The 12221-nt window shown below is 37.8% G+C and overlaps 1 protein-coding gene across 1 annotated transcript in view; it reads right to left on the bottom strand.

The window, feature by feature from the left end:
• Positions 1-12221, bottom strand: part of LOC105145288 (tyrosine-protein kinase-like otk) — a 57624-nt gene that overhangs the window by 5238 nt on the left and 40165 nt on the right. Inside the window, exons 3-6 of the mRNA XM_011054744.2 lie at positions 2654-2777; positions 1338-1771; positions 732-1028; positions 34-600 (exon numbers count right to left, since the gene is read on the bottom strand). Coding sequence (XP_011053046.1) covers positions 34-600; positions 732-1028; positions 1338-1771; positions 2654-2777 — 1422 coding nt within the window. The remainder of the gene's footprint in view (positions 1-33; positions 601-731; positions 1029-1337; positions 1772-2653; positions 2778-12221) is intronic.

Raw genomic sequence — 12221 nt, 5'->3', positions numbered from 1 at the left:
CGTTCCATTCATCGTACAAGCATCGATACGTACTAACTACATCAATGCTAATCGTGTGATTGATGGACCCTTGAGCATTGCTGGCGATACAAGTGTATCGCCCTTTGTCCTCCTCCAATACGCCGTTGAAGTGTAGAGTGCCGTTAATATCCTGAACATGTTTGGGAAATTCCTCGTCCTCGCCTTCCTTGACCCATTTTACCGTGGGGTTCGTGGCACCCTGGGCCTTACACGATACCTTCGCTGTAGAGCCAAGCTCTAGGCGTTTATTGACGGGTTGTGGTGAGAATTTAAGCTTCTCTTCAACCGTGAGAATGGCCGGTTTCGAAAACAGAGACGGGAAACCCGTGGTGAATACTTGACACATGTAGTGCCCTTTGTCAGACAGGTCAACGCTCTTGAAATGCAGCGTAACATTGCCATGATTATCGGTCACGCGGTATCTTGTCGGACCGCCCGATTCCTTCAGCTGCGCTTCGTCCTTCAACCAATGCACATGCGTAATCGGCGGCTCCATGCCGGAATACGAACAAGTTAGTGTCACGGGATCACCTTCCATCACACTGAGCGACTCTGGGGAGCTTATTATACTTGGCGGGGCTAGAAATCAAAATGACAGGACATTTGTAATCTTCCTGAGTCGTTACGCGATAAGAATTTATCATATTCATAGAAAATCGCATCAGTTCTTGCCTGTTTATAATTCTTTGTTGAGAAAATTGTATACCTACTTGATATAACTATTTGGACGGATATATCCGTTTCACCGGCCATATTCTCGGCCACGCAAGTATAATTGCCGTCGTCCTCACCCATTCGTGCCTTCGCGATGATGAGCGTGTTATCTTGAACGCGTACGGGACCGGTATCACTTATAATATGTCCCGTGGGATCTTTCCAGTAAACTTTGGGCGAAGGAAGCCCTAAGGGCTCTAGGCAACTTATTTGGAATTCTTGATCCTCACCGACAATCGCCAGTTGAGTTGGACGTTTTGGTTCGAAAGCAGCTACCGAAAAGTTCAGCAAATCTGCAAATTTTATTTACGTCCATTTATCAAGAAGTTTACTTCCAAATATTACAATAATTATTAATATTACAATAATTATTATACTATTTATCAATTTGTTTAAAATACTACATTAAAATACTATAATTCGAACAGATTAATACACGTATGTATTACACATATAAACATTTAAGACTTTTGTGATCTAAATGTATTTTATTAGCTATTACTATTTAATTACTTTTCTTCTTATATTATTTCATTATCTCTTGACTACTTTTAGCTTTAATTCTACTATCGTTGGGCTATCGAAAATCGATTTGTGCTTACAGGCAATTTGTAATTCGACCGTATAACTGACTGTGGTCTCGTCCCTTATTCCATGGCAGGAATAGAATCCCTGGTCTCTAAGATCGGCGGCGCGTATTAAGAGAGTGCCATTCTCGAAGATCGTCCGCTCCTCGTCGGATTCCAGCGGACCGATTTCCTTGAAGAACCACTGCACCTCGTCGGCGTTCTCGAAGACACAGTGCAAAATAGCCGGTTCGCCGCGTTTAGTAATCAGGTTTTTCGGAACATCCTTAATCGTTGCAGTCTCATTTCCGGAAACGATTAACGGATAGCTGTCAGTCACTGGCGAGGCTCCTGCCTCATTCTTGGCCACACAGGTGTACATGCCGCTGTCTTCTGGAATTGCTCTGTGTATGTGCAGTTTCTTTTTCTTGATCTCGACACGATCGCTTTTCGCCACGCTCACTGTGTTCCTGTAAAACGAACAGTCGATCCCCGACTCGAATCATCTTCGTGAGATATACAAATTATTTTAAAAGCATGAAATTTTGCGTCAATTATTCACTAGTATCATATTTAGTATTATATTTCTATATTCAAACAGAAATTTATCTGACAAGCCAAGTCTCAAATAGAAATTTATCTGACAAGCCAAGTCTCCATTTTTGAATTTAAATGCTCGATTTTTGCAACAAGTGATTCTTGCATAACGCATAATGAATAAGAAATGAATCGATCAAAGTTATTTTCTTCCTTTCCATAAAATAAAGGATTCTGATTGATTGATTCTCTTATTATGCCTCATGTATTATGCGTAACGCAAAAGTTTGTGCTGTAATCTTATCTTTTACGGAAGACTATTAAGTTACGTAAATCTTGCGCGATAACTGACTTCGTTCTCGCCCTTAATTCAGAAATAGCGACAGACGGTTCGAAAATATATTGAAGGAAAAGTTTTTCCGACGCGTGATATTTTCGTTTTGTGACACAACTGCGACATCATTAAACTCCACCGAATGCACGACGAATTCCACGGGGAACAGGCGTCGCAGGTTTACAATGAGGGGGATGATTCAAAATGACGACGGAGGTGAAACTCTCGGTGGTGTACGTCGGGGCGAGGGAGTGCCACTTCATAATTCACCAGGCCGGTCCTGTAAACGTCGGGTGTCAGTTACGCTAGAAACTTAGTAGTTTGCCCTCTTCGTTTCGGTCCATCCCCGTGTTGCGCATCCCGCTTAGATTTTCCGGCATTAGTTACTCTCTCTCTTTCTCTCTCTCTCTCTCTCCTTGCCCCCGGTTATCACGAGACGCTCAGGTAAATAGACAAAGTTAAAACAGACAAAGCAACCAACTTGAACCACTCGTATTTCATGTCGCCGGAACCGTCGACGTGACACCGGAGCTCGATCTCGTTGTCCACGTGGATCGTGGACGGCAATTTCGGTTGCTGCAGCTGTACGATTGCTTCGCTGATCCCTGAAACAGAAATCAATGATGCCGTGTAATGCAATGATCAGCTATTAATTTTACGGTGTACGATACGGTGTATTAAATTACACGCGAGCATAACGGAAGTAGGAAAACAAAACGAATGTTTAATAGAATATCAACTGTATTACAATAATGTGCTTCATCGTTGCTTTGTGCTTTATTTTAATTATTTTTAATCGTAATTAAAAAAATAATTAAAACAACCGTTGCATCGGAACAATATGTATATTCGTAAAAAAAAAAACTAGATTTTTAGACGATGTCAGTATCGTTATTTCTTGTAAGACACCTTTTGCGGAATAAAATGAGTAATTGTATTTAGACGAATCGGTATTTGGACAAGACATAGAGAACGCAAACAGACCCGCATGGAAAGTCGAGTAAAGAGATCGAAAGAAAAAGAGTTGAACGCGTCGTGTTCCGAGAGATATCAGTTCACGAGATCACATTTGTACAGTTCTTCTTTATATTAAAGTGTTAAATATCAAGCTCAGCTTCCTTTCAATCCATATAAATTCCACATGTTTTTGTTCCTTTTTAATAACTTTCCGTATTGGAAAAAAGAATTTGGTTATAGCTAAATATTTTGAGTGAAATAGTTTCAAGTAAATGTTGAAATATAACTAAATAACTTTATTTTTACAAATATTTATAAATATTACCGTTGGTAATACCATTTGGTAATGCTTACTAAATATTTGTAAAAGTTATATTTAGTTCTCGATTTAATTATATTACCTTAATATTTAGTTGAAACTATTTTACTCAATATTTGGTAGCTATAACTGGACTTTTTTCAGTTCGCGCTCGCGAGTGTGTGTGTGAATTATTATTAATGACGAATATGCAAGTTATCATTGGCATGTTTTGCCGCAAATATGTGTCTCATAAATAGAGATGTGTGATTTTCAAAATTGTGCAATGCAACTGCAATCTTTCCTAAAAATCGCAGTGAGCGTGATATATCGCATATTTTGTACAATATAAAAATCGCGATGAAATATGTGCATTATATATTTATTCAACTGCCCGGTTTGCATTAAAAATCTTTGATAATTTTTGATAATTTTTTATGAATCTTTCATGAAAAATCTTTAAAGTTCAAAGCAGCGACAACTAACTAAATGATTAAAAATATTAATTGTTAAAACACAGCAATTACAAAAGTATTAACTGTTTTTTAAAAGCAATGAACAATCCCTAATAAAATTCGGAATTCGTTTTTAGAGAAAAAATTTCAAGAAATAAAAAGTTATATCAGTTCTTGCGTGTAGTCAAATTGCTTGCATGACTTAAAGAAATTAAAGAACAAATATTCTGTTATACAAAATATTAAATAATTATGCAATAATTAAAATTAATATAATCGAAATTAATATAACTCGAAATTATTAAGTTAAATTACAGGAAGCAAATATTAAACTATGTAGAAATATATATTTTTTATGATACAATATGAAAAAATGGCATATATTTTCCATATCTTGCTGTAAATGGAATTTACATGTCCATAAATAATTTTTAATCTATCTATTTCATTCTACGCTATTAAATATCACATTCTACAAAATCTTTAATGAAGAGGAACAAATTTTAAACTACGTCTAACGTTACAAATAAGTATTTAATAATCGGAATCTAATATATAATATATTCACGACATTTAAATTGTGTGTAAATTAAAAATAATTTTTGTTTTATCATTTATGTATATATATATATATATATATATATATATATATATATAATAAATAAATACTTTATTATAAATGCAATTTCGAGCTACATCTACAATGTAAAATGGCAAGCGCGATTTTAAATCACATGCGATTTCGCGATTAAAAATCCAGTTACATATCGCGTTGGGATTTAAGAAAAAAAATCACGGTGTTCTAGCGATATATCGCAACATCTCTACTCGTAAATTCTACGCTACCGCACGTACGCTTACGACGTACGTGCATATACGCCGGCATGGAGGAAGGAAAACAAGAAAACCATAAGCTATTAAATATCGCGGATATTAGACATGGCGAATTCACAACGCTAATAACTTCCAGATTGTGTACGCGATAGATTGCAAGCGGCCGGCGCAGTGAAGCGAGCGCGCGTAATTACCGAACGATTTTTTTCCGTCGACATTCCGTCTCTTTTCAACAAGATTCCTCCGTGTAGATCGGCAAAGAAAATCGGAATAGAGAGCAGTGACGTCGAATGAGAGGAGAGACGGACGAGACAAACGATCTCCGCAGCCTCCGCTTCCAATTTCTTCACGTTCGACGTCGTCGTCCGTCGTTGAGGGCGCCTGGAGGAAGGGCGCGTCGTCGACATCGCCGAGAACGGCGGCGAATAACCGCGCGGATATCGCGGTAGACCGGCTGGAATTCAAGAATGTGAAAAGAAGCAGCGCTCGCGCAGGCGGGACAATGGGAGAGAAAGCAATTCTCCGTAGAGATAGAAGAAGTCGACGAGAGGCGGGATGGCGGTACGGGTCAGGGGAAAAAGGTGGAGGAGAGGATGCTCGGTTCCTGAGAATGTCAGGTCGATTCCTCCCATTGCCGCTCTTCTCATTTTTGTGCCCGCTCGGGAGGATCAAACCCGCCGTGACTGCCGTGAGTTGTCTGAAAACGAGAGCACGCGCAAGCCTTCCACTCGACGAATTTAATCGAGTCAAATAAAACGCCGACTTTTAAGAGGGAAACGGAAAACGCGTTCCATTCCGCTTATCCTTCGTTTCCGCGTATCCTTCTGTACGTCGCGAAAGAGCTCGCCAAAGCCCAAAGCCCGTGCGAAGGACGTATCTCCATGTATTATTAAGGGACAGACAGGACTCCGAAGGAAGAACCGAAAGGTCTCGGCCGGCTCTTCGCGTCTGATCCTCGTCCCTTTTTTTTACCTCAACTTATCTGGACTTTGCGGCAGGAGTTGTCTGAGATTTCAGTGTCCGAGGGTGAGCGAATCCGTATCGATTTGGGAAAAACATTTAATCTGTCGATGTCCGTCGTATATCACAGAGGCATGCTTTTATTATTCATAAAACAAATTCGTGATTTTTTTATTTGTCTAATACAAATAAAAAACTGAGAATCTTATGAAAATTATAACATAAATACAATATGAATAATAATAAAATAATATTATACATATAATAATGAAATTAATATAAATAATAATAATAATAATATTAAAAACAATGAACCATGATGACTTCGATTGAATGTTACTCCGATTGCACGCAGAATAATTGCCGATAAGTCTTGGCAAGCTTTCTTAATGAAGAAAACCAAAGTCAAGCCTCTGATACGTTTAACTATGCGGCGGGGAAGTAATGTTGGTTAAGCGAAGCCGAGAAGGGCGCATCATAATTCACAGGGCAACAGTTACCGAAGACCGTGTGGACGATAAGGCTTCGTTCATTAATTTGATTCATTAGTCCACGCCATGAAATTGATCGGCCGCGTCGGCACCCTCGACGGATAAAATGAAACGTAATTACGCGCGCCTGGAGCCTCGTTAAAAAATACGCCAATAGTTGAAAGAAAAACGCGCGTCGTTAGCGCGCGGAGGAATTGCATTTGGACGGAACGTCGCAAATTGCGCGCGTTACGCACAACCAGAACGACTAGGAGTCTATAAGCTCCACGCGATAATTTACTCGTTCCCGCGAACGTAACGATTCTCACCTCTACAAAAGCGCGCGAGTAATTTATTACTACACGACGGTTAAATCGTCGCAACAACAGCTTTTGATCTACGTCTCAATTAACGCATCGACTTACAAAGTAAAATTCTAATGCAAATCGCGCAGCGCTCTGATTTCATGCATTTGTCTAAAATGCAAAATTATATGATTCACGTTTCTTAAAAATTGCTTGGTTCAATAAAAAGGTATGATATTTTTTAATATTTGTTTTTTCAGCTCACGATATCGCTTCAAGTGATTATACAATTTCAAAAAAGGTAATTTTTAAATTATCACCATGAATGAGATAGCTAAACATTTATTATCAATCATTAAAAATAGACTAAACTTCAAAAAATCACAATTCAAAAAGGATAAATTTTTAAAAGTTATGAAGATAACAAAAATGACATTTGCTCACATTAAGAACATATTCTTTTCGCTAATATTATCTGATTAGTAATAATTTTCTGTCAAGTTGAAAAACAGTTTTCTCCTTTTCAGAAAATTAATTTTCGAAAATGTTACTTTTAAAATAAGGGAACGATATGTTAAGATATAATATCTACCTCTTTGATCGACCTCTTCAATTACAAGATTGCGTAATAAATTTAAAACGTTTCTCTCTGCCCTGGAAATTAAATAACTTTAAATAATAAGTAAAGCTAGAATCTATGAAATATCTCGTTTTGCAATCGGCACAAATGTATGTTACCTATCCGTGAAACGGAAACGACTGCTCGAGTTTTCCGAGGCGGCATTATTAACACCTCAGTCGGTTCGATCTTTTTACTTCTATCTACAAGGCGAGCTCTCGTCGTCGGTACTTTTTCTTCTCTCGCGTTTCTCTCGCTCTCGATAGCAGCCGACGACCTGCAGACTGCAGACTCGGCGGTGCATCGAGAGACGCTTCATCAACGAGCGTTGCACCTGAACGCGATTACTTCGAAAATGAATCCTCCACGCGAACAGCGTAATAACTTTTCTCAAGTTGGTGTGGCGTGTATATGTAACACGCTGCACGAATGTACTGCAAACAATTATCTTTTTGCCATTGTGTCTGACATACGCTATCCTTTACAGGTCGTAAATCTAATGCACAGGACGCGTACATTCTGAATAAATTAATTGTACCGGTAATTATGAAAGTGGTCTAAGTAAAATAATAAAATTACCCCGTACAATGTAATTATACAAAGTATGGGATAAATTCATTATGTTTCGATTTATTTAGATCACTTTTACAATTACCGGCACAATTGAGCTTAAGGATTTAAAATTTCGGAAAGATCGATTTTTTTGCATATTTCGATAATGTGATCTTTTAGAAATACTTTCCCGTTTGTCTTTTTGGAAAATTTATAATATTGAGATCAGGACAAATAAGGTAAAATACAGGAGAATGTAAATAATTGCGTAGCCGGTCCCGACCGAATAAATGGCCTGGGCATTGTTCTAATTCCTAGGATTCTTTTGTACTACTACTATTGAAGTTACTATTAAAGTTGAATGTACTTCGGATGATGCATTCTACAGCGTAGGAAATTTTATAACCGTGTAAATAATGTTCTAACATAAATAATGCACTAAAGTTCTGAATGCGATTTTCTCGAAATAATATTTTTTGGTAATTTTACCACGATATCTCGAGAACTGCGAGAGATATCATTTAGAGATTTATACTGGAGTTGTAAAACGCATGAATTATATAAACCTTCATCGATTTTGACAATTTTCCTCATTACATTCACTGAAAAAAAAGGATTTGATTGAAAATGAATAAACCAGAAGGTTCTGATTAAATCAATTAGAATTCCGGTTATCTCAACTAGAAAAACTTTAGAAAATATTTTCTGATTAAATCTACGAAAATTCTAAATTTGAGATAATCAGAATTCTAATTGATTTAATCAGAATCTTTTTCTAGTTTGTCTATTTTCAACCAAATTTTTCTCGGTGTTGGGACGTTGATATCATTGACCTCTCTGAATGGATTTTCTTATTTTATAGTGTTATAATTAATGCTCTTAAAAATAAAAGTTTTTTATATTTATCCGCAGCCTTGTTATAAAGAATTAAATGCGAGCCAATTGTTGAAATTTCATAAATCTCCCTAGTCCCCTTAAATGCAAATGTTAACGAAGGAATAATTTAGCGATCAACGAAATCAATTGAATTTGTTGCTGTGTGCTCTGTGTAGCGATCATCGAGAACGAGATGCGTTTTCAATGTCACCACTCGTGGGAATGAACTTTGAAATCGTCACGTGTTCACGTGACAGTCCCTCTCCGCTTCCGGAGAGTCTGATCATTGATCGACCTTCCACTCCGCGGACCGTCTGGCTCGAGTTGTTGCGCGAAATTAGTGGTGAAAATTTCCGCGAGCGATTCGTAGTCGGACCCTGGCACTCGACAAATCCGGAATGAAACGAGAGGCGAAATCGTTTGATTGTTATTTCTTCTTCCTTTTCGCCTCTTCCTTCCATTCTACTCCCTACTCTGCGTGCTTGTTGGTGAAGCAGGCGAGCAGTTTAAAAGGCTTCCGTCAAAAACGCGATCTTCCACCTTTAAGTCAATTAAAGAGACAACATTAATCTCGAGGAGTTATTATCGAGAAAGCGGATTTAAGGATGCCGATAATTCGGTACAAAGCGGCGACAAAGAGACACGAGGCTCGAGAGAAGATATATAGTCCATACGCAAAAAACGAGGAAGGAAAAGAGACGTAAAGAGAAATCTCTGAATTCTGGGAAGGAAATTGAAGGTTGAAGGGCTCGTTTGCTATGACGAAAATCTCACTTTACCTTTCGTAGGTCCAGACGAGATTTTACCAGGGCACTCGAAGCCTTTTTTTCCCTCTCATTGCGAGACCGACTCTTTCTCTCTGCTTCTCTCTATCATTGTTTTCCCCTTTCTCCCTCTCGATCACTGCACCCCTTTCCTGCTTTGTTTCCTCCCTGCCGGTGTGTTCTCTTCGTTCCGTCTCTTTCCGTTCGTCGCCTCTCGCTGCTCCACTCCGCATCTAGGCGACTCGTGTTTAAATGCACAAACGAAGCGACAGATCAAAGGAACCGCCAGCAGGGCACGCACAGCACGAGAGTGAGTAAAACGGGAGAGAAAGAGAGAGACGAAAGTTGAAGGGAGCAGGCAACATTTATTATTATCATCGTACGCGTCCGTGTGGCCGTCCTTCCTTCAGCATCTCGCGGAGTCGAGATTAACTTTCGTGCAGAGGCTGTCGTCGCTATCAGAATACACGCACGCGTCGCAACACGCGTGTCACGAAGATCGGTCGTGATATCTCCGCCGAGTCGCAACTTTTCCTGATCACCTGCGTATGAAATACAGGATGGACGCACAAAATGTCACACCATTTAAATATTATTTTTAACAAAATTGTTAAAGAACTTGGCACAGAATTGACTACCAAAGTCTACAAATTTAATAATTAAACGAATTTATATTATTACTTTCGGATATTTATATTATTTATGCGATACGCACAACTTGTTTTAAGGTTTCTCGTGAATTCATGAATTTTATCATCGCAAATAAATGATTCTAATAATTCGCAAAAAAATTTAAGGGAAGTGATAAGCATTTTTAGCTGTAGAAAGTTGTACACTTTGAAAAATCGTTTCTTTGCGGATTATGTATTAGCGAATGACCTTCTTTTTGTCTTTTCATGTGAATAAATACCCGTTATTTCTCTCTGTCTCTTGTTGTTTGTTACGTGGGTAACCTTGGATCGAAGCAGCCGACCCTGCTATCTTCAACGACCCTTCTGAACGGTTGCTCGCAAGATTGGGATTTTAATTGCCCCCACCTCGACAAGAATTTCGAAGCAGCACTCGAACATCGATTGCCTCGCAGAATACATTGTAATACGTTTCAGGCATTATAGTTACCGAGTATTGAATATTCAGTAGGACAAACTTTCAAGAGAACTTTCCTTGCAAATCTTGTGCACTAGATCAAGATCATAATTTGAAGATACAAATATAATTTATGCAGGAACGATTTGTTGGGATCTAAAAGAAACTGGCAGTTAAAACGCCCCATATCAACGAACTCTACTAAGTCGCGCAGTAAGGGCAGTTTTTTTTTTTTTTTCTAAAAGGCGATCATCGACGAAACGAGAACACGTCGACAGATGCGTGTCATCCTTCGGGAAAGTCGCGCGCGGCGCAACGTGGACCACCCAGATGTCCGTAAGTCTGGATCGGTTTATCATCAACAGACATAACACAGTGCCGAATAACGCGCGTTCGCACGTTGAGCCTTTTATTTACGCATATGTAGCCAGACGCGGACGAGATTCATAGCTGTCTTCGCATATCGTTCAATAACAAATACGCAAAAAAAATTTCTTGCATTAATTAAAATTTTGGGAGATTCAATTAGAAAGATACAAATCAGATACTTATATTTACTTAAAATATATTAAACATATCCCAATAAACACCAACTATAAATGTAACATCGGTGTATAGTTTTAGTTCACACACAATAATATAATGTAATATAACATATATATTACATAATAGTTACATTGTTGAGTAAAATTATAATACAATACAATATAATATAATAATTGTTACATTACATTTACATTGTTGAGTATGAAATTATACAATATAATACAATACAATATAATATAATAATTGTTACATTACATTTACATTGTTGAGTATGAAATTATACATTAATTTATTATGTTACTTTTAATTAATGTTTACTAGAATTTATTAATTACTCTAGATAATTAGAAATTCAATTGCAATAACCAGAATTCTGATTAGTATAATCTAATGATTTTGTACTTCCTGTTGCAACTAAAACATTCTCTCAATGTACATCATAAAAAAAAAATCTTTATTAGTATTTTCAAAACTTTTCTTCGTCGTTCAAACGACAAACACAAGTACAGTACTCTCGTTTCGCTTCAAGAAAGATGACAAATTGTGCGGTCGTGTACTTATTCTTTGAAGAATCGTTGCAACATTGAAGTTTATCAGTTAATGAGTTAATGAAGTACTGAATGGAAGTCATTAGGAGTCAGTCGGGCGAAAAAGTATCGTTCGGAAGTTCGGCAGTATAAAAAGGAAAAGAAACTCTGTGTGAACAGAACAGAGAAAGAGGAATAAAGGACACAAGGTATGCTCCACGCTCGGAAAGAGGAAGAACTTGTTGATGAGATTCATGAAATCGATACGACTTAAATGCGAGTTCTTCGATCCGTAGGGTTATCGAAGTACCAGCTGCTTCTACGAAAGCATTCCGGAAAGCGAGTGCTGTGCTGTAAGACCTCGTCTCGTTATTAAAGTTTTAATATCGACGTAAAAACGAGCTAACGTCTCGATGTAAGAACTTCGAGGATAGTCGGGGGGAAGAACGGAATGGTACTTTCTCGTCTTTCGTGATATTATCGATAAACACTACAAAGTCTAAGACTCTGAGAAAGTAACTTTTTATGAAATGGGCGATTTCAATCAAACACCAGGTGCTCGTTTGGCCGCAGCGAAGATACGTTGATTCGTAATACGTTTGCTTTCATAAAAAATAGTTCAAAAAGCGATGCTATATCCAATCTTACCACACTCCTTTTAATATTTGTTTTATAAATAATTTATTTTTAACCTCATGTTTAACCTGACGTTATCAAAGTAAAAATGTAGCACGATTGTAATTAAGATGAGTTTTATTACATCTTAGCTTAGAGCTAAAGTAATATATGTACATAACATT

The sequence above is a fragment of the Acromyrmex echinatior genome, chromosome 2, assembly GCF_024713525.1.
Source record: "Acromyrmex echinatior isolate Ae372 chromosome 2, ASM2471352v2, whole genome shotgun sequence".
NCBI classification, from domain to species: domain Eukaryota; kingdom Metazoa; phylum Arthropoda; class Insecta; order Hymenoptera; family Formicidae; genus Acromyrmex; species Acromyrmex echinatior.
This window is presented reverse-complemented; position numbering and strand designations above follow the sequence as displayed.